General features: G+C 41.0%; 2 protein-coding genes across 4 annotated transcripts in view; one reads left to right on the top strand and one right to left on the bottom strand.

Moving 5' to 3' along the window:
* The window catches only part of SLC49A4 (solute carrier family 49 member 4), a 76806-nt gene extending 60288 nt beyond the window's left edge, over positions 1–16518 (bottom strand). The window contains exons 1-2 of the mRNA XM_039240651.1: positions 16077–16518; positions 6555–6648 (exon numbers count right to left, since the gene is read on the bottom strand). Coding sequence (XP_039096582.1) covers positions 6555–6648; positions 16077–16419 — 437 coding nt within the window. The 5' untranslated portion in view covers positions 16420–16518. The remainder of the gene's footprint in view (positions 1–6554; positions 6649–16076) is intronic.
* A 1291-nt stretch (positions 16519–17809) lies between these two features.
* The window catches only part of HSPBAP1 (HSPB1 associated protein 1), a 60876-nt gene continuing 57817 nt past the window's right edge, over positions 17810–20868 (top strand). Inside the window, exon 1 of one of the 3 annotated variants that reach the window (XM_039240677.1) lies at positions 17810–17976. In XM_039240677.1, the coding sequence (XP_039096608.1) occupies positions 17913–17976 (64 nt within the window). In that variant the 5' untranslated portion in view covers positions 17810–17912. Of the gene's footprint in view, positions 18270–20868 lie in introns of all 3 variants that reach the window. The other 2 variants (XM_039240679.1, XM_039240678.1) reach the window with 2 other exon arrangements.

The following is a 20868-nucleotide window of genomic DNA, read 5'->3' as shown; positions in this document are numbered from 1 at the left end:
TTCTGAGAAATGTCTCAGAAATCACTATATCCTAAAGATAACCAAAAGGGGGGAAAGTATTATCCACAACTTTCTACTTCCTTTTTATCCTGTTAAATGTTAATCAAGATGAGTTATCTTTGTCTACCAATCTTCCTCACTCAGAGCCCGTATTACCACCATGCAGAAACAGTAGTGAAACCTGACCCCTGGAGGCTTAAGAGTCAAACTGGGTAAATAAAGTTATTGAATAAAGGCTAAATCTTAATCTGCTTTAATATATTATGTGATTATACTGCAGGATGGGCAAGCACAATGCAATTTGCTTAATCATTTAAAGTGAGGATGCTAGAATTTAGGGAGTACTTCTCAAACTTAAATGAGCATAAAATTAACTAAAGGAGTGTTTAAATTGCTGATTCTGGGGATTCATTCCAGAGGCTACATGAGTGGGTGAGACTACAGTGGGGCACAGGGGTCTGCATTTTTAATAAGTAGGTACTTTAAAAAAACACTGATGTAGAGAAATCTGAATCTTAATATATTTTACATAGAAGAGTCTTAGTTTTAAAATCTACCAATTGTTCATTTTTACATCAAAAGGTTTCTATTTCTATACTGGGGAAATCTGCATATAACCCTTCTTTGGCTTTCCTTCTCTTGTTCTCATTACTAAAACTCTAACATGGTCATTTTAGTTTCACTTAACTAGTGCTTTCAGCCAAAAAGGTAGTATGTGCACAGAGCAAAAATATTTCCAAGAGTAGGGAAGAGTACCAAAAAAAAAAAAAAAAAAGTAAATCTCTTTTCCACCCCAGACTTCTATTTCCCCAAACCTCTTTCTCAGAAACAATTAACGATAATGGTTTCTTTTGGAAACAGTTCCTTACCAAACACTGGCACATACATTCCTCCCACTTTTTTCTAAGTAAGAACATTTGAAACAAAATGTGTTACATAATATGTAAACTTTGCATTAAAAACACCTTGACAATATATGTTGGAGATATTTCCGTTCAGCACTTAAAGAACTTTTGATTCCTTTTCACAGCTGCATACTATTCTACCATATACTTCACCATAACCAGTCCTCTGTTGAAGACACTGCCCTTCTGACCACACCATCTACTATTATAAGCCAAGCTGCACAAACATGCTTATCCTTGCAAACTGGTAGAGCTTTACATGTGGGCTAATTTTCTAGAAGTGGAAATACTGGGTTAAAGGACATTGCATTTTGAATCTACTAAATACTGTCAAAATGCCTCCAAATAGGAATGCCCCAAACTACTTGCACATCAGTGGTGCCCGTTTTTTCCTACCCCGAGCAACATACCACGTTATCACACTATTTCATCTTTGCCAATAAACAGACATCTACTTGTTTTAATTTTCATTTAATTATGACAGATTTGAACATCTTTCCCTAAGTTTATGTCATCTGTATTTCAATATCTATAATTACTTGCTCATACATTTTCCTATTGTTATTTTTTTATTTGAAGGAATTCTTTTCAACTAAAATTCAACAATTTTATTATTGCAAATATTTCCCAGTTTTTAGCTGGTCTTTTTGACTTTGTTTTATAGTATATTTAATGATGCAGATACTGTAAATTTTTATGTGGTCAGATGCATGAAGCCTTTCTTTTTTGTCCTCTGGAGCTTGTGTAGGAAGGTCTTCCCCATTCTAAAATTATTGAAAATAGTCTCATTTTCTTTTTTTTTTTTTTAATTTTTTTTTAATTGCTTCTAGGAGAGAGAGAGACAGCGTGAGCAGGGGAGGGTTCAGAGAGACAGAGAGTCACAGACTGAAACAGGCTCCAGGCTCTGAGCTGGCAGTCAGCACAGAGCCGGACGCGGGGCTCGAACCCGCGCACCGCGAGATCATGACCTAAGTGAAAGTCGGACGCTTAACCGACTATGCCACCCAGGCGCCCCGAAAACAGTCTCATTTTCTAATACTTTTATGGTTTTTTTAATGTTTAAATTTTTGATCCAGTTTGAATTTACTTAAGTGGTAAGACAGAGGTTATTTAAGGTTATTCTTCATTTTTTTGGTCCCCAGATAGCTAAGTAATTATCACAAAACCATTTACTGAACAATCTCTTCTGATACGGTTATTTTATTTCTATTCTATTCTGTCCTATTTTATTCTATTTTTAAGTAATCTCCACAACCAATGTAGGGCCTGAACCCACAACCCTGAGATTAAGAGTTACATGTTCCACCAACTGAGCCAACTATTTTGGTCATTCTAAATGTAATCTTGCCAGTCACAGCATTTCACAATGGAATTTTTTTTTCTTAAATCTATTTTTACTAGAGCCATACTATTTAACTCTCTAACACATGTTAGTAAATGTTATCTTTTATTTATACTAATGAAAACAATACTGAACTAGGAGATAATATGGCATGTGTTAGGGAATCGCTAGATATACCTATGACTAATAGCAGATACAACTTACTGTAAGTTTACCTTCCAGAAATCTTTAAATTATTTACTGGGCATGCGATATCATGCAGTGCTATAGAGCAACGTCATCTATAATTTTTTTGTATGATCTCCTTCCCAATCATAGAAGAAATGTTTTATAGTTCATTATTCTAAGTTCCTTATTTATCCATGATGTTAATAGAAGTGACAAAATAATTTTCTTGAATTTTTAGTGGAACTATGCAGATAAAAGAAATATTGATACCACACAGAGGTAGAGCACCAATAGGAAGGTGTTAAGAAAAATCCTGACTGAGAAAAGAGCTTGTCAGAAGCTGCTATTTTCATGCCTTGAGACTTACAGCAGCTAAGATATAGGAAGCCAAAGGTAGAGGGTCACTTTCCAGAAGACTAGGTCTGAGCTCAAAAATCTCCAAGTAAAACAGGGGCACAAAAACATAGATGGCCAAATACCTGTTTAAATGCTGGTGAAATGCATGTTAAAGGTTCTTACCCCTTCCCACTGTATATCAGGATGGAGACTATGGGGCGCCTGGGTGGCTTAGTCGGTTAAGCGTCCGACTTTCGCTTAGGTCATGATCTTGCGGTTCGTGGGTTCGAGCCCCGCGTTGGGCTCTGTGCTGACTGCCAGCTCAGAGCCTGGAGTCTATTTCCGAGTCTGTATCTCCCTCTCTCTCTGACCCTCCCCTGCTCACGCTGTCTCTCTCTCTCTCTCTCTCTCCTAGAAATAAATAAAAATATTAAAAAGAAAAAAAAAAGAATGGAGACTGAAGATTAAAAGTGGTGATCTATTGGGGTGCCTGCGTGGCTCAGTCGGTTAAGTGTCCGACTTCGGCTTAGGTCATGAGTTTGCAGTCTGTAAGTTGGAGCCCCGCATCGGGCTGTCCTGACAGCTCAGAGCCTGGAGCCTGCTTTCGATTCTATGTCTCCCTCTCTTGCTCAAACTCTGTCTCTCTCAAAAATAAAATAAACATTAAAAAAAAAATTTTAATTAAAAAAAGTGGCGATCTATTGAACCTACTAGTCAAAACTACATATTCTAATTATAGCATATTCATTTTAATAGCTGTATATGCATTGTTAACACTACTGATTAAAAGAAATACTGTATGAACATAAAACAAAGTCTCATTTTAAGGGGATAATATTCCTACATTCTTTATAGATGAACATACAAGGATTGAAAGTTCAATTTATACTCTCTTTTTATGAAAGATTCAATCTCTCTGAACCCTTAATTTTAGTAGTTCTTTTTCATCTCTTCCTCTGTTTACATTCCTTTATGGGCTCTATTTCTTTTTCATATCACCTTCTTCACCAAGAGGGAGAGTCAACTCTTTATTACTCCTAGAATTTTATAACTAGAAAGGATATAAAGGGAAATAAGGCTACTGAGACTAGTATGGATGGTCCAAGACAAAAGAAAAGCTTACGAAAATATTAATGGGCTTTTTGAAAGAATGCATCATTAAAGTTAAGCTTACTAAGTTTGTACTTAAAAACTGTGGATGCTTAAGAAAAATAAACCCTGTATGTTTGAAAAATTAAGAACATCTCAAACACAATAATGAATCACATCTGTTAAAACCTCACTCAAAAGGATAGGAAATGAAGACTAGCTTTCTACAGAAACCCATCATCTCTCACCTGGTTTATTGTACCATTCCCCAACTGGTTTTCTTATTCCTGCCCTTGATCTTCAGCTTCGGTCTATTCTCAACAAGGCAGCTTGTGACCAGGGCTCTCCTCACGTCAAGACCACCAATGGTTTTCTAGTTCAGAAAAAGCTAAGGTCTTAAAGGACCTTGTCTCACACTCCCACCGCTCCATAACCAGGCTGGTCTCATTTCCAGTCACTCTTCCATGAAGTCTCTCATATCTCACTGGGCTCCAGCCACACCAGCCTCCCTGCCAGGCATACTCTTCCCTTCCCATCCTTTACACTTGCTGTTCTGCTTGGAATGCTTGGCCCCCAGATAATGCATGGTCCATTCTCTGGGTTTTTACCCCATAAAGTTATCTTCCCAGTAAGGCGTGGGGTTTTTTGGCCATTCTTTCTGAAATTTCACCATCTTTCCCTTTCTTTCCCCATCCAAATCTTTCTTTCCTACTTTTATTTTTTCTCCATAACACATAACTATATATTTTATTTATTTATTTATCTAGTTTATTGCCCGTCTCCTCAACCAGAATGTAAACTCCAAGAGGCAAGGATTTGGCTATAGTGTTCTCTGCTATATTCCCCATGTCTAGAAGAGAGCTTGGCACACAGTGAATTTTGTTGAGTAACTAAACTGATAAATAAATAAACAAATAAACAAATAAATGACTGCAGTTTGGGCTCTCACATCTTCTTTCCTGGTCTCCTACCAGCTATCTCTCCCTTCTGTAATCAATCCTACTTACATCAAATCAGTAGTTTACCCAATAGAAGTCAGGTCTTATTGTTGTTCTGAGCCACTAAAGAACCTAACTGGCTTCAAAATACCCAGTGAGGAAAATACAATTCTACAGGATGGTATCTAAGATCCCTCATAATCTGGATAACCTAAACTCACCTCTTTATATCCCATTCTTATACCTTGTCCTGTAGACCAATGTTTCCCAAACTTGAGTAATCTACGGATCCTTTTTTAAAAAATTTTGTTTAATGTTTATTTTTGAGAAGAGAGAGTGACAGAGCATGAACTGGGGAGGGGCAGAGAAAGAGGGAGACACAGAATCTGAAGCAGGCTCCAGGCTCTGAGCTGTCAGCACAGAGCCTGATGCAGAACTTGAACCCATCAACCATGAGATCACGACCTGAGCCAAAGTCAGATGCTTAACGGATTTAGCCACCAAGGTGTCCCTATGGGTCCTTTTTAAAGAAAAATTTCTCAATGACTTTCAAGATCACAGCCAAAGTCCCCAGTTTGAGAAACATTAATTTAAAAAATTGACGTTCTGTTCAATAAAAATGTCTTTTAGTTACATATTACTGGTAAAATATTTTTTTTAATATTCTAACAAATAGGAAAATAAAACTTTAAAATCTTCATAAGCCTTGTACCTTCTGAGAATACATCCAGGCACCCCAGCTGCAGAACTGATGCTGAACACAAATGAAGCTACCTATTCATCCCAGAGGCTGATGCTTACCTACCTCTGTGCCTTTGTTCCTGCTATTCTTCTACTCTGTAATATTCTTTTCCTAACTATACTTATCAAAATTCTACTCACCCTTCAATGCCTTGTTTAATTATCACCTCCTTCATGAACTTATTTATTTCTTTACTTGGTTATTTATTTGGTTATTTATTTATTTATTAATTTATTTAGAAAGAGAGAGAAAGCACCAGTGGAGGAAAGGAAGTGAAGGGGGAGAGAATCCCAAGCAGGCTCCATGCTTACCGCAGAGCTCAACGTGGGGCTCAATCCCAGGACCACTGAGATCAAGACCTGAGCCAAAATCAAGAGTCAGCCACTTGTGCACCTGGGTGGATTAATCAGTTAAGCGTCCAACCTTGGCTCAGGTCATGATCTCATGGTTCACAAGTTTGAGCCCCAAGCTGGGCTCTGTGCTGACAGCTCAGAGCCTGGAGTCTGCTTCAGATTCTGTGTGTGTGTCTCTCTCTGACCCTCCCCAGTTCATGCTCTGTCTGTCTCTCTCTCTCTCTCAAAATAAACATTGAAAAAAAATTTTTTTTAAAGAGACACTTAACCTATTGAACTACTCAGGTACCCCTCAAACTCTTTTTGACACCCTCAGCCAAAACTCCTCTCAGTCTCTCAGGACAGTTTTATTCTTCTTCTACTGCATTAACTAGTTTATTCTTTTTACGTTATACTATTATTTTCCTGTGGTTACTACAGCTCCCGGATAGCATGAAGATTAACTTGTTCTCTTTTTTTATTTACAGAAAAACTAGTATAGTTGTCTTCCATATGACAACTAATAAATGTTTATTGAATTAATCATCATGTAGGGGGAAAAATAAATGCTAATATAAATATGACCTTCTACTGATCCTCCTAAAACTAGAGCTGTTTACTAAAAGCTTATAACCAAACATATATACTCCTAACAAAAGAGAAAAGTGTGGGGAAAAATTTGAAGTTATTTATAGGATTTACCTTCTTTTAAGCAGTAAGTCTGATACAGGTACGCATCTTAGACCAGTTCCCAAAACCATAAGGAAGGATGTCAGAAGCACAGTTACCCGAAGACCTAAGAGGAAACAAAATCATCTGGGTTATTTTTTAAATCCTTTTCACATAAGTCCAGTGTTAAAAGCAAAGATATTTTTACTCAGTCACAGCGATAGCATATTCTAATATTATAGCTTTTTGCTAAAACTCTACACATGGGGAAAAAACTCTACACACTGAAAGTGAAACGATTCTGACTTTACTAGAAAACTTGACCGAGTGGCTCAGTCGGTTAAGTGTCTGACTTCAGCTCAGGTCATGATCTCATGGTTCTTGGGTTCAAGCCCCGCATCAGGCTCTGTGCTGACAGCTAGCTCAGTGCCTGGAGGATGCTTTGGATTCTGTGTCTCCCTCTCTCTGACCCTCCCCTCCTCATGCTGTCTCTCTCTCTCTCTCTCAAAAATAAATAAAATATTTAAAAAATTATTTTAAAAAACTTAAATAATCACATCAAGGAAGAAGTTCCATTAGCTCTAGTTTTTCAAAATGAATGGCTACAATGTTTTATTCACAAAGGACACTAAAAATATATAAAATAATTTTAAAGGAGTAGGCATTTTAGTTTTATAAGTCCAACATAAAATTTCCAATTTTCAAATGCAAGTTGCAAAAATTCTAACCTGCTCCTATAAAGTTTTTAAGGTGATAGACCACTCCTTTTAATTTTCTTGAAAAATGACAACTAGCTAATTACGTACTTTATCTTATAATCAAGACAAGCTAATACTTGTTATATGAGGTGGCCCTTTAGAATACTTTGATAATGAATATAACAACGGTCTTTTTCTTTTGAAAAAAAAATTTAATATTTATTTATTTTTGAGAGACTGAAAAAGACAGAGCATGAGCAGGGGAGGGACAGAGAGAGAGCGAGACAGAATCCAAAGCAGGCTCCAGGCTCTGAGCTGTCAGCACAGAGCCTGATGCGGGGCTCGAACCATGAATTATGAGATCAGGACCTGAGCCGAAGTTGGATGCTTAACCAACTGAGCCACCCAAGCACCCCAATTTTTCTTGACTTATCAGATGGCTCTCAATTTATAGAATGATACAGTTTAAAAAAAAAAGCAAGGCTTAGAACTTTATAATATTAATCAGATAGCTTTTCCCTTTCTATCCCAAATACAATAAATTATTTTAACAATGTGCATTAAATTATAACAAGGTAAAACAGATTACAAAAACATTAAACTAAGATAACCAAAAATAGACACATATCTTCTAGCTATGGCAGAATAATATAATGGGACTACAAATTCCTACGGTTGGAATGCTGCGCTTCTGTGATGACTAAACTAATATCACCTTGCTCTTTGTGGCAGCTGCATCACACATGTGGCTCATACCGAGCATGTGGGAAAAAGGGCGACATTTCTTCCAATTTCTCCTAAACTCAACACTTCCTTGAAGCCATTTCATAGTGAATAGAATTAATGCAAATTTTTTAGTGCAAAATTTTCTTTTATCTGGATTTCTTTTTTTGACAGATAGAAGATGGTTAAGTATTTTGCTTTTCTGCTTTAAGGTGTTAAAAACAGACAACAGGCCAAAAATAGAGCTGCTCGTGCTAAGCCTCATGTCACCAAACTAACTGGACTTCATTAGTTTTGGTTCTATCAGAAATGGACCCCTAATTGAGTCCATCAACACTAGTGAGGTAATCTGCCTGACAGACAGACCCCTATTGTCCCCTAAAAATAATGACCACATAAAATAATGCCACATAAAAAATAATGACCCATAAAAATAATTGCCACAACCAATCCAGCTTCCTTGTTCCTGCTCCATTCTGCCTAAGGAAGTCTTTTATTTTGTACAGCTCCTTGGAGCTCCTTTCTATATACTAGATGAGATCCTGCCTAATTCATGAATCGCTGAATAAAGCCAATAAGTATCTTTAAGTTTACTCAGTTGAATTTTGGTTTTTAACCAAGGAAATTGAAAGTCAACAAAACTATAATTATGCAGATTAAACATAGCAAGGAAAATAAACTCAAGAACTGCATCAGGCACACACATGCTACACTGAGGATAATGTGTGATATGAACTGAGTTAGCTTTATGATATTCTTACATGAGTTGAATATAATTAATACAATTTGGCAGAAGAATTACATAGAAAATTATGCTTCTCAGTAAGAAGTAATGCATATATACTGTTCAATTACTGTTTCCATTAAGAGAATGCATATTTTAAACACACATTATAGCCACAGGAAACAGAGTATAATTAATAAAAAGTACATTCATGGTCATAAACATGCTAAACTTGCAAAATGTTGCTCTTATAAGGTTAGCTGGGGTATCCTATGAGATACTGAATAAAATTTTACAGATTTGGGACTGTAAGACTTACCTTGTAAATGATACTTATTTTTTTCTAAGTATTTGGTTTGTAACTAAGGTAAGCAGCTACCAAGTAAGCAGTGAGGCATTGTTTATGGCCATATAGTCCAAATAACCAGGTTTCCTATTATTGTTGCTGAAGGTTGGCACACTTTTCTACTCAAGAGTTTTTATCAAATAAATAACAGCTAAATATATACATTTCACAACAAAGAAATTATGAAAAGAGTATTAAAGCATTCTCACAGGTGCCACGTGTGGCTTTCTTGCTTATTTTTAATTGTTGCCAAGTATTACTTAATTCACCCCCAGATGATGCTCAGTTCTGAATACAATGCTTTCTTTATTGCATTCGAATCTTGACAAAGCAGAACTCTATAATTTCATGTAATCAAAAAAGATATCAACTGACTTTGGGAAGGAGAGGTATGAGGACCCTAGGGAAATAGCTTATATCTAGTACTTTTACACAAATAAATAGATCCCAAGTGATTACAGTATTAGGATGTGAGTGCCAAAAACCATCTGATGAGAGGTATTAGAACAATTTCAGAACACCAAACATGATTGAAAATAAAAATAAATTCTATCTAAATATGGCACACAGACACTGCAGGAAGCCTCCTTCCCATAGATGAAATAACTTGTTTCTCTGGGACCATATTTGGTATAGGAATGGCATCTCCACAACAAGCGCCTAAAAAATCAGGATACAAAGTTGATTGGAAAACAGACACACACACACACACACACACACACACACACACACACACACCCCATTGGTGGATGCAAGGGAAATTAATTATAGCCATAAAGTTTATCTGGTAGGACTATTCTTCCCAGGCTCCCCACTTCCAACAGCTGGAGTGAAGACCAGCTCTACTTGTTCTTGGTAAGACCTCCAGTCTCCCTATCCCCAACAGCCACAGCCTTGCCACTCCAATCTGCTCTGGAGACCATCAGGAATAATCACATTGTGCCTGTTTTTCCTGTTTACGTCAGTCAGGAGAGATCTAAGATTCACAGGTCATCACTATACAAATACGGCTTCATATATCCCCTAATCTGACCTCATCTCTGTAGTGTCCCCAACTCCTGAAACCTTTTGGCACACTCTGAATCCATGAATCAGTGGGATTCCTACATTCTCAAGCCCTTCTCCAAATGTTCTCTTCACCTTCTTACTCCCACCAAAACTCCTCTCCCCATGGCACTGCTTCTCCAGCACTTCCAGGTCACTGTTACCCTCTCCTCCCTAAAGCTCTGAAGTCTCTTTTCTTGATGCTTTTAAGATTATCTCTGGTTTTAAGCAACATGATTGTGATGAGCCTCAGTGTAGTTTTCTTCATGTTTCTTCTGCTAGGATTCTTGTATTTCTTAGAGTTGTGGATTTATAGACAGGAAATTTTTCTGCCATTATTTCTTCAATTTTTTTGGCCCTCTCTCATCTCACTCTATGCCCTCTCCCCTTACTTTTCTCTTCTCCTTCTGGAACCTTAACTGCATGTATATTAGGTCACTTAAAACTGTCCCACAACTAACTGATGGTGGTGGGGTTTCTGTTCATTTCTTTTTAGTCTTTTTTTGCCCCCTTCTTTTCCATTTTGCATAGTATTTATTGCTGTCAAGTTCACTAATCTTTTCTTTTGAAGTGTCTAATCTGTTATTAAAATTACGTCTTTTTTTTTCTTGTCTCAGACACAGACTGCATTTTCATCTACAGAAATTTGATGTTGGTATTGTATTTCCTGTGTCTCTCCTTAACATGTTCATGCTTTCTTCTACCTTCTTGAACATATGCAGATTATTTGAAGTATCTGACATTCCTGTCTACCAATTCTGTCATCTGTACCATTTTGGGATCTGTTTCTATTCACTTTTTTTTCTCTCTCTTCTTTATGGGTGGTATTTTCCTGCTTCTTTGCATGCTTGGTAAATTTTTCTTTTGATGTCAGGAATTCTGAATTTTTACCTTGTTGGATGACGTTTTTTGCCTTCTGTGGTTTTTCTTTCACTCCTTTAAATATTTGTGAACAATGTGGTGAGATACAGCCAAGTTACTTTTGACCTTTCCAAGGAACATTATTTTTGTAAAGTTTATTTATTTATTTTGAGAGAGATAGAGACAGTATGAGCGGGAAGGGGCAGAGAGAGAGGGAAAGAGAGAGAATCCCAAGCAGGCTCTGCGCTGCCAACCATGTAGGCTGATGTGGGGCTTGAACTAACTAGGAGATCATGACCTGAGCAGAAACCTAGAGTCCGTTGCTTAACCAACTGAGCCTCCCATATGTGCCTCCAAGACATACTTTTAAGCTTTATTAGGTGAAACAAAAGCATTCTTTAGCTTAGGATTCTTTTGTCTTTACTATTGAAACAACCCCCCTCTGAGTATTCAACCCAATCTCCTATATATTTCAAGGTTTTTCCTTTCTAACTGTTGGGAATGTGAATTATTCCTAGCCTTCAGGGAATTGTTCTGCCTGTTCTTTCTTTTTTTTTTAATATTTGTTTTTTATTTTTGAGAGACAGAGTGCAAGTAGGGGAGGGGCAGAGAGAGAGGGGGGGGGAAACACAGACTCTGAAACAGGCTTCAGGCTCCAAGCTGTCAGCACAGAGCCCACAAGGGGCTCAAACCCACGAATCGCAGGACCATGACCTGGGCTGAAGTCTTACCTGTAACCTACTGAGCCACCCAGGAGCCTCTGCCTGTTCTTTTTCCTGGTCCTTTTTCCGGTGTTTGGTAGTTTCCTCACATGTATCTACTGATCAGTTATCAACTGAAGACTCAAGAGGAATTCCCTGTAGATCTAGAGCTTTCCATAAAGCTTTTTCCTCTCTGGTACTCCACCCTAAAAATTCTAGCTAAGTTGGCCTCCTGGAATTCTCAACTGTCTCCTCAACTTAGGAAAACTGCAGGGCTGTCTGGACTCCCCATCTCTGCACTGCTACTTGGCAATGCTCTCCAGGCAATAAACTGAAGCATCCATAACGATCACTGTCCTGCCCTGCCTTTTGTCCAATGTCTGAAAACTCTGTTTCATACACATTTATTTTTTTGTTTGTAGTTGTTTAAAATAGAAGGATAAATCCAGTTCCTATTACTCTATCATGGCCAGAATAGTCTTTCCTTTAATAATATCACTTATTTATTTTTTAAAAATTTTAATGTTTATTTATTTTTAAGAGCAAGGAGAAGAGAGACAAGGAGACAGAGGATCTGAAGCAGGCTCCGCACTGTGAATAGAGCCCGATATAGGGCTCAAACTCACGAACCATGAGATCACGACCTGAGTCGAAGTAGGACGCTTAACTGAGCCACCCAGGCACCCCTGCTATTCTAACACTCAAAACGCCTTGCTGCAGTCCTCTGTAGACCACCGCACCCCTGTCTCCAAGGCATTCACCCTCACCATTTGCAAATTCTCAGTTCATTCTTCTTTCTTGTAACACTACTTTTTCATAAATCTGGTGATTCTGGTATCCACTAGATGATCATTTCAATATGCTGGGCTCTCAGTCCCCTGGCTTCTTATTCCATGACCATGTCCTCTACCCTACAGTAGTCTGTTTTCTTGCTTATACTCTGACCTTATCTTTACTATCACTGCATCCATGACATCATCTCAATTACAAGCATTCCACTCTTCAACCATGACCTCCTCTCTTTCTCTTTGCCCTACTTTATTTTTCTCCAGAGCAATTATCACCATCTGACATAGTAAATATTTAATTTTATGTTTGTTTGTTGCCTAGACCTCCTCATTAGAATGTAGGCTCTGTGAAGGCTATCTCCCAGCACACATGTAGGTACTATCTCCCTCTTAAAACTTTCTTCACTTGGCTTCTAGGGCACACTTGCTCTTGGCTCTCCTATTATCTTACTAGTGAAATGCCCAGAGTTCGAGAGACCCCCAAAAACAGACCACCAGAGACCAGAGTCAAAGCCAATCGGCAAGGGTTGTTTGTTTGCAGGTTCGAAGCGGGACCTCCTCGCACTCGTTGCCGGTGACGCTGAGAGTCCCTGAACCAAGCTTTTGCAGCCTTTTTATAGACAGGAGTAAACAAGTCGTGGGGAGGGACAAGAGATCTCTATGGTTACAGGTTTGTCATTGGTTGATATTTAAATATGAACATATACCATATTTGATTGGTTCCCGCCATCAGGTTTTTGGCGGGATCCAATTACAACATTTAGGATACCTTTGAATTCAGCCAATCATAGAGCGAGTCTAGGGTCTTGTTCGGCGACTAACAGGTTAACTTCCCTCTCCCTAGGCCCTTCCTTCAGTAAGGCGGAGGGTGGCTGCAGGCCTTTCCTGATTGAGTCTTGCCAGGGTAGTGTGGTGGAGTGATGTGGTGGCCAGTTTCTTCGGCCTTGGGCAGTGTGCAGCTGCCTGATAGTTCCGGGGAGGCTGAAACTCAAGCCTCAAGCAATGGTACAGAAGCAGAAGGAGCTAGTTTGTATCTGCAGTTTCCAGCCTTGACTCAGACCATAGGAATGGTTCTTTTTTTCTTTTTGATTAGCTGAACTGAGGGCGGTCTGAGGATGGCTTTAGCCTTGAACAGTCTGAGTCTTTTCCTGGGACTGGGACTGGGGCTATGTGCAGCCCGAGGTTTCTCTTAATGGAGGACTTAATTTTTGGCTCGTCACTAGCTGTCCTTTTTTGCCTCTTTGTGAAAGATGGAAAGCAGCAAGAGGGTATAAAACCCATTTTAGGAAGATAATCAGTCTTCTATGCTAAGCTGGTGGGGACCCACAACAGCAGGAAGGCCAGACAACTATCTACCCTTTATGGAGCAAGATGTTTTAGGACCCAAGGATGCCAGGAACTTACTTTCTTCTGTATGTAGATAGGACATCTGCGGCAGGACAGCCAATATATGAAAGTATAGCAGCTTTCTCTTATTGAAAAGGAAAACCACTTCCTTAAAGAAAATTTTTAAATTTATGTTTTAAAGCTTCAACCAACAGCAAATATACATCTGAATTCCCCATGTAGTTACAGGAACTACTAAAAGAATTCCTAAAGTAGCTTATTTTATAAAATGAACAGGTAGTCTCTAATTTATCCAGCCACAGATAGTTCATACAATTATAATTTTAAAAAAAGTAAAGATGAACATTCTTCCACCATAAAAACAAGGTTGGTTAAATTTAGAAAATGATATTGGAAAATGCTCCCGATATAAAGATAAATAAGAAGAAACAACAAAATAACATTTTCTCCTAAATTTAGCCAACCTTGTAAGGAATGACAGAAATTGTCACAGATTGGAGGAGATTAGTGAGAAATCATAACTAAATGTAATTGGAACCCTACACCGAATACTGGAAAAGGAAAAATAAAAAAGATGTTGGTGGAAAAACTGGTGGATCCAAATACAGTCAGTTTAAAAGCAAACAAATAGGGGCGCCTGGGTGGCTTAGTCGGTTGAGCGACCGACTTTCGCTTAGGTCATGATCTCGCGGGTCGTGGGTTCGGGCCCGCGTCGGGCTCTGTGCTGACTGCCAGCTCAGAGCCTGGAGCCTGTTTCATTCTGTGATTCCCTCTCTCTCTGACTCTCCCCTGCTCACGCTGTCTGTCTCTCTCTCTCTCCTAGAAATAAATAAAACATTAAAAAAAATTTAAAAAAAAAAAGCAAACAAATAAATCCAAACAAAGAAAATCTCCATTCATTACAAGAAACCTTTCCTGAACATCTAGTACACCTGTCCTCTGCAAACGTACCTACTCTACCTGGAAGTTCTAGGCCAGTCAAGATACACCTTCCAGAGCTGGACACCTTTTGTTCTTAGAAGGTTCTTCCGTTATTGCTTTGAGTTACATCCTTTTGTAACTTCACTTGGTTTTGTTCTTCCTTCTAGGCCTAAGCAGAGTAAGTCTAATTCCTCTTTCACTTGATCTTCTCATATTTTATATCTGTCTCAGGTTTCTTTTTGAAGCGTGACACACCCAGTTCCCTCAATCTTACAGGTTATGATATATACATCTTGTATTATTCTTGTCACACAACTTCTAAAGTGCCCCAGTTGGTCAATGGTCTTCTTACAATTAACGCTCCAACTAAACACAGAGCGTATCAAGCTGTTTCTCTTGTACTGGCATACGTCTATGCCTAAAACTGTCCTCCTTTTCCATCAGTTACATTACACTGATCAAGAATCATTTACCCACACCTGTGTGGTATATAATTCAGTCCTATGATCTCTCTTTTCTCCCCACAGAATCACATGGCAAGAGGTAAAGTGAGATGTCCGTTCAGAGTATTTCTCAGATTCTTCATTCATTTGCCACACTTTATCCGAGAGTCATAAATCTCAACTGACACAACAACCTAGACACAAACACACACTTTATTTTTTTTTAATTTTTTATGTTTTTTTTTTTATTTATTTCTAGGAGAGAGAGAGACAGCGTGAGCAGGGGAGGGTCAGAGAGAGAGGGAGTCACAGACCGAAAGAGGCTCCAGGCTCTGAGCTGGCAGTCAGCACAGAGCCCGACGCGGGGCTCGAACCCACGAACCGCGAGATCATGACCTAAGCGAAAGACGGACGCTTAACCGACTAAGCCACCCAGGCGCCCCACAAACACACACTTTAAACCTGCCATTCACCATTTTAGAGAAATCAAAACATCGGACCGGAGTTTTCCAACAGCCCTGGGCTGGAGTCATCTATTATGCAAAGTTAACTCAATACTTCCTTATACCTGGGCATCATCGGTCTATTTTCTGACCTATCACCCTCAACATCTCCCAATCTCTCTGAAGTCAAGTCATCATTTTTGCCAGGTGTAAAAAACATATACGGCACGTGCACGAGGATGCTCTGATGTCCACACTGCAAAAACGTGAACATTTAGAGATCGCTTAGTCTCCGCTGTTGCATAATGGGCCTTGATGTAAACATAAATACGGAAAGCAAAGGAGCCTTCCCATATTTGTCGCTTTGGGAACGGAGGGTTCCTAGTCGGGAATGGGATACCAGCAACACTCGGTCACCTCACATACCCCCTAAGACGAAGCCGAGGGCGGCGGCTGGCAGGCTCTGGCTCCCCTAGGAGCGACCACGCCGGTCGGGCGCAGCCCGGATCCCCTCACCTCTCTTGTCCAGGAGCCACATGAACGCGAAGCAGGGCAGGAAGCCGATGGGCCCCCACAGCACGAGCAGCGCGATGTCCCAGCTGGAGAAGCCGTAGGCCTGGCGCGCCGAGTTCTGGATGGGGCCCCAGGTGTTCCAGACCAGGCCCTGCGCGAACCCCAGCAGCGAGAAGAGCAGCAGCACCAGCCAGCGGCGCCCGTACACCCTCCCGGGACCCGGGATCGCCGCGGGCAGCCCCGCCGCCGCCGCCTCCCGGCTTCTCCAGACAGTCCCCGGCGCAGGCCCGAGTCCGGGCCCCAGCAGTGGCTGCCGCTCCTCCTCGGTGCTCCAGCCCGCACCCATGACAACGCGCGGCCCGCGGGGGCCCCTGCCCAGCGCGGCCCGGGTGGCTGCCGACCAGCCCCGCGCGGTTGCGGCAGCAGGAGGCGGAGGCCGAATCTGCTGTGGTAGCCCTCGGCCTCCGGTCCACGCCTGGTGCGCCTGCGCCGCGCCAGCCGGCCTGGGGCTGGAAGGCGGGGCAGGTGCGGCGGGCTGGGAGGAGGCTGGGGTACCGGACTCCGGCGGCCCGCCGCCCCCTCCGGGTGCTGGAGAGGTTGGAGAAGGAGTGAAGACAGCTTCCCCGGGAGAGGACGGGGAGGAACTGAAAAGGCGGGAGGGGCTCGGCTGAGCCCGGGAAAAAGGAAGCTCCCGGAGAGGCTGTGTTAAGAGGAGGTTGAGCAAGGAACCTGGGATTGCTGGAGGAAGCGCCGAAGTTTACATCACGTGCTCAATAAACAACCCGGTGACCTGGTCACTTAAGCTAATGCTCGCTTCTATATTGGGGTTGTTATTTTTGTTGGGTTTCTGACTTCAGAAATGAAAGGGGAGATAGAATAAGATTGAGCCGTTGGATTTAACGCATGAACGTCACTTGTTTATTTTTTTATATAAAGTACTGCCTAGTTTTACCAGCTTTTTGTTTTACTCACTGAGATTATAAATTAGTTCCATTCATATGTTTTTTAAAAAAAGATATCTTTCTACCCGTTGTCAGTAATAGACTAGCAATAAAGATAGGTTAAAACTAGATTTCTGTCGCTAATCACTTAGATCCATCTCCAGTTATTATAATTTTGACCAGAAGAAAAGTGAGAAGGGTGGGGATTGTTGATCTCTTGATCAAGCAACAGATTGTTTATTTCATTATTCAAATCCAGAAGCCTGGCAGCTGTCGGTTAGTATCCTTGAAACCCTAGGTCAAGCGATTTGGCTTGTGTGGGTCGGGACATGAGTCACGGAGAACGCAATTAAAGGACAGTTGCCTGAGGTTCGTATAACCCAGCTGCCACAAAAACCAGATGGAGTCAAGTTGCTGCCAGAAGGGCAAGAGAGGTGGAAGAGAGGCGTGAGATCTCCTGGTGCCCAAAGCTGGTGAGCGCGGCCAGAGTAACCGGAGGCAGAGTCTCACATTCCACTGCCCCGAGCCCCACAAAACTGCAAACCATCCCCTAAAACTCCAATACTGTAGGAGGAAAGCGCCAAGGCAGATAGGAAGGACCAGACTAAAAAAATAGAAGGAGCAGAAACTAAGCCGAGAAAAGCCTACAACGAAAGGAGGTTAAGTAAAGTCTGGGCGCTACAGCCAGGCCACGTGCTTATATTTCAACAACAAGGGAATCAAAACAAACCTGCGTGGCCCCGCCCAGCGCCCGTCACGTGACAGCTGCGTAAGTGGTGCTTCCGGGAAGAGACGTGCATCAGCTACGGCGACTCCTTGTAGTGCGATCCCAGAGCCCGGGTCTTGGCCCTCCTTTGAACCTACTCCACTCAGCTTTGGGGTTGGGGCGGAGCCAGCCATGGCAACAAGCTCGCGGGCGACCACTGACACGGCCCCAGCAGCTGGAGCAGGAGAGGTGAAAGGTAGGCGCCACGCTGAAGTCAAAGAGCATGAGTACACCTCTGTGCCAGCTGCCTCTTGCTGCCTCTCGTGTGGCCGTTTGATTTAGCTCTTATTTCAGGTCTTTCTGGCCCTGCATTAAACTGTGAGGAAAATTATTATCTTTAGTGAACGTGGCGTTTCTCAAGTTGGGGCATCCGGATTTCCAGTCATCGTACAGGCCCTGAATCCCCACATCCTGCCAGTGCTGATTCACCCACGAGGGTGGTTTGAGTGGATTAAAATTACATTTGTATAAATGGAGCCAACTCTTGAGGTAAATGGAAATATCTAGGACTCTTATGAACAGAGATTATGAGATTTTGCTCAACTTCGGTGGAAAAATGCCTTAGATAACCAGTGAAGTTGGGTGACCCATGTGCCTGAGGTCTCTCTTAGTTCTGTGCCTGGTACTGTTCTGGGTACTGCCACTGGATCCAGACTTTTTGATTGCTTATAATAATGCTTTTTTTCCAGATGAGTAAAGGGGCCTACAAAGGAAAAGATTGACTAATATCTGGTAACATGAATACTACCAGCAGTACACATTGGGCAAGGGTTGTTCTCAAGAGGAAAGATCTGTGTGGAAATGCTTCAAGGAAGGAGTAGTTGCAGATGGGCCTTTAAGATTGGATGAGATATGACAAACTCAGGTGATAGTGCTGGGGGTTGTGGAAGACAGCAGAAAAACACAAGATGGGTGTGGTTGGAGATTAAATAGTCATGTTTTGCCTAGAGGGGAAAATCACCAATCCAAGCAGAAAGCAGAAGAAACGATTATAACTTCCTCCTAGTCTGACCACAGTTTTATAAACTCCCTTATGTACGCCAACGATACAATTCTTGAACTTCATCTATACCCCCCATCCATTGATCCTTCCATTTTCTGTCCGTCTGTACCCCCTTCTCCAGTTCAGAATGCATGCTCTACTTTATCATGATCTCTTCCTTGAAGATGCGCTGTTCTCTTGTCCCTCCCTCCCTTTTTATTCCTCTGGCAAAATTCATATCTGGATGCACCCAACCTTTTGTCCTCTTTGCACCTGCACTTACATGGCTCAATTTTGCTGGAAAAAGTCCTGGGTAAATTGATGACACTCTAAGATGAAAATGATCTGATGGGCATGGAGGAGGGCACTTGTTGGGATGAGCACTGGGTGTTATATGGAAACCAACTTGACAATAAACTATGAAAGAAAAATAAATAAAATGAAAATGATCGACTTCTTGAATATTCAGTCAGCATGGGCCTCAGATCCTCTAGTTCTGTTTCTGTGTTAAGCTTACTTCCTCCACTGACAGTTCCCCCAACTCTGTACATCCTCTCTTCATCACTTTCAGTGGATGACTTTGCAAGTCAGGTCAGTTCTGCATCTACTTTGTCTGCTTTTTTCCTCCTTCACTATCAGACTCTCGTCTAAATCATCCACATTTCTCACCTACACCCCTCCTATATCTTCAGGCCATGTGACCTGTTTTTTATCTTGTGCCTCTCTAGTCCCTTCTCCATTCAACAAAAAAAGTGATACTCCCTTACATAAAATTCTTAAGTGAATTCCAATGCACTTACAATAAAATCCAAACTCTCAACTATGGACCACAAAAATCCTTGGTCTGGGCACTGCTGATGTCCCCAGGAGTATCTGTTGTCACTCACTGCCCCCTCCTGTTGTCTACTTTTCATATAGTTGGCTTCTTAATCTTCAGGTTTTGGAGTGTGTCACCACCTGAGTTCTTACCAGACCAACCGATCTAAAACAATCACTGTCGTTTTCCCCTGATTTCTAACCCTAAATGTTCTATAATACACCATCCTGCATCTTCATTTTACTTGTTACAACCTGTAGTTATTTGTTTAGTATTGTTTCCTTCACTTGATGTTAAGTACCGTGGGGGCAGGACCTATATCTGTTTTTTTCACCACATGTGCCTGAGCAGCAAGTACAATGCCAGGCACATAGTGGGTACCTCATACGTGTCTGTTGAGTGAATGATTAAGGGAACTCTGCCAAGTCCAGAGGCAGGAGGAGAAAGAGCATGGCATGGTCCAGGAGCTGAAAGAAGCTGGTATTAAAAGTGTTGAGAGAAGAGGAATTATGGAGGGCACCTTGTGCCATGTTAAGGAGTCTAGACATTATAACAGTAGGAGACCTTTAAAGAGCTTTAGTTAAGGGGGTAACTTGATCAGATTTGGTTTTAGGAGGATCACTCTGCCTAAAGAGTGGAGGACAGATGGGAGGGAGAAAGACTAAAGGACAGGTACTTATCTTTGAAGCCTCAGTTTTGTCCTCTGTAAAATGCATGATTATTGTAAAAATTTAAGATAATTGTGGTTTCATCTAGCATAGTGTCTGGCAGGAATTACATGTTCAAGAGTGGTAACCATTTTTATTAGTAATAAAAAGGCCTGGCATTGGTGACTGTTGGGTGTTGAAACTGAGAGAAAAGAAACTAGATCTCTGGAATTTTTCAGCCTGAGAAACTACATGTAAATTAGGAACCTGAAGAAAAGGAGGTGACTGGGAGCAATGTGTATATGCATAGAGTTTAGGTATGGAGAGATGATGCAGAAGATAATCAAGCATACAGCTGGGTAAGAGGAGGCTTTTTTTTTTTAGATATAGTATTCACTTACCATAAATTCACCCTTTTAAAGTATACAATTAAGTGGTTTTTAGTATGTTCACAAAGTTGTGCAGCCATTACTACCATAATTCCAGAACATTTTCATCACACCAAGAACCCTGGTATCCATTAGTAGTTGCCCTCAATTACACCCTCTTCCCAGCCCCTGGCAGTCATTAGTCTATTCTGTCTCTGTGGATATGTGCCTACTCTAATGATCCATATAAATGGAATCATGCAACGTGGGGCTT

The sequence above is a fragment of the Hyaena hyaena genome, unplaced genomic scaffold, assembly GCF_003009895.1.
Source record: "Hyaena hyaena isolate Hyena2069 unplaced genomic scaffold, ASM300989v1 scaffold_180, whole genome shotgun sequence".
Classification (NCBI taxonomy): domain Eukaryota; kingdom Metazoa; phylum Chordata; class Mammalia; order Carnivora; family Hyaenidae; genus Hyaena; species Hyaena hyaena.
This window is presented reverse-complemented; position numbering and strand designations above follow the sequence as displayed.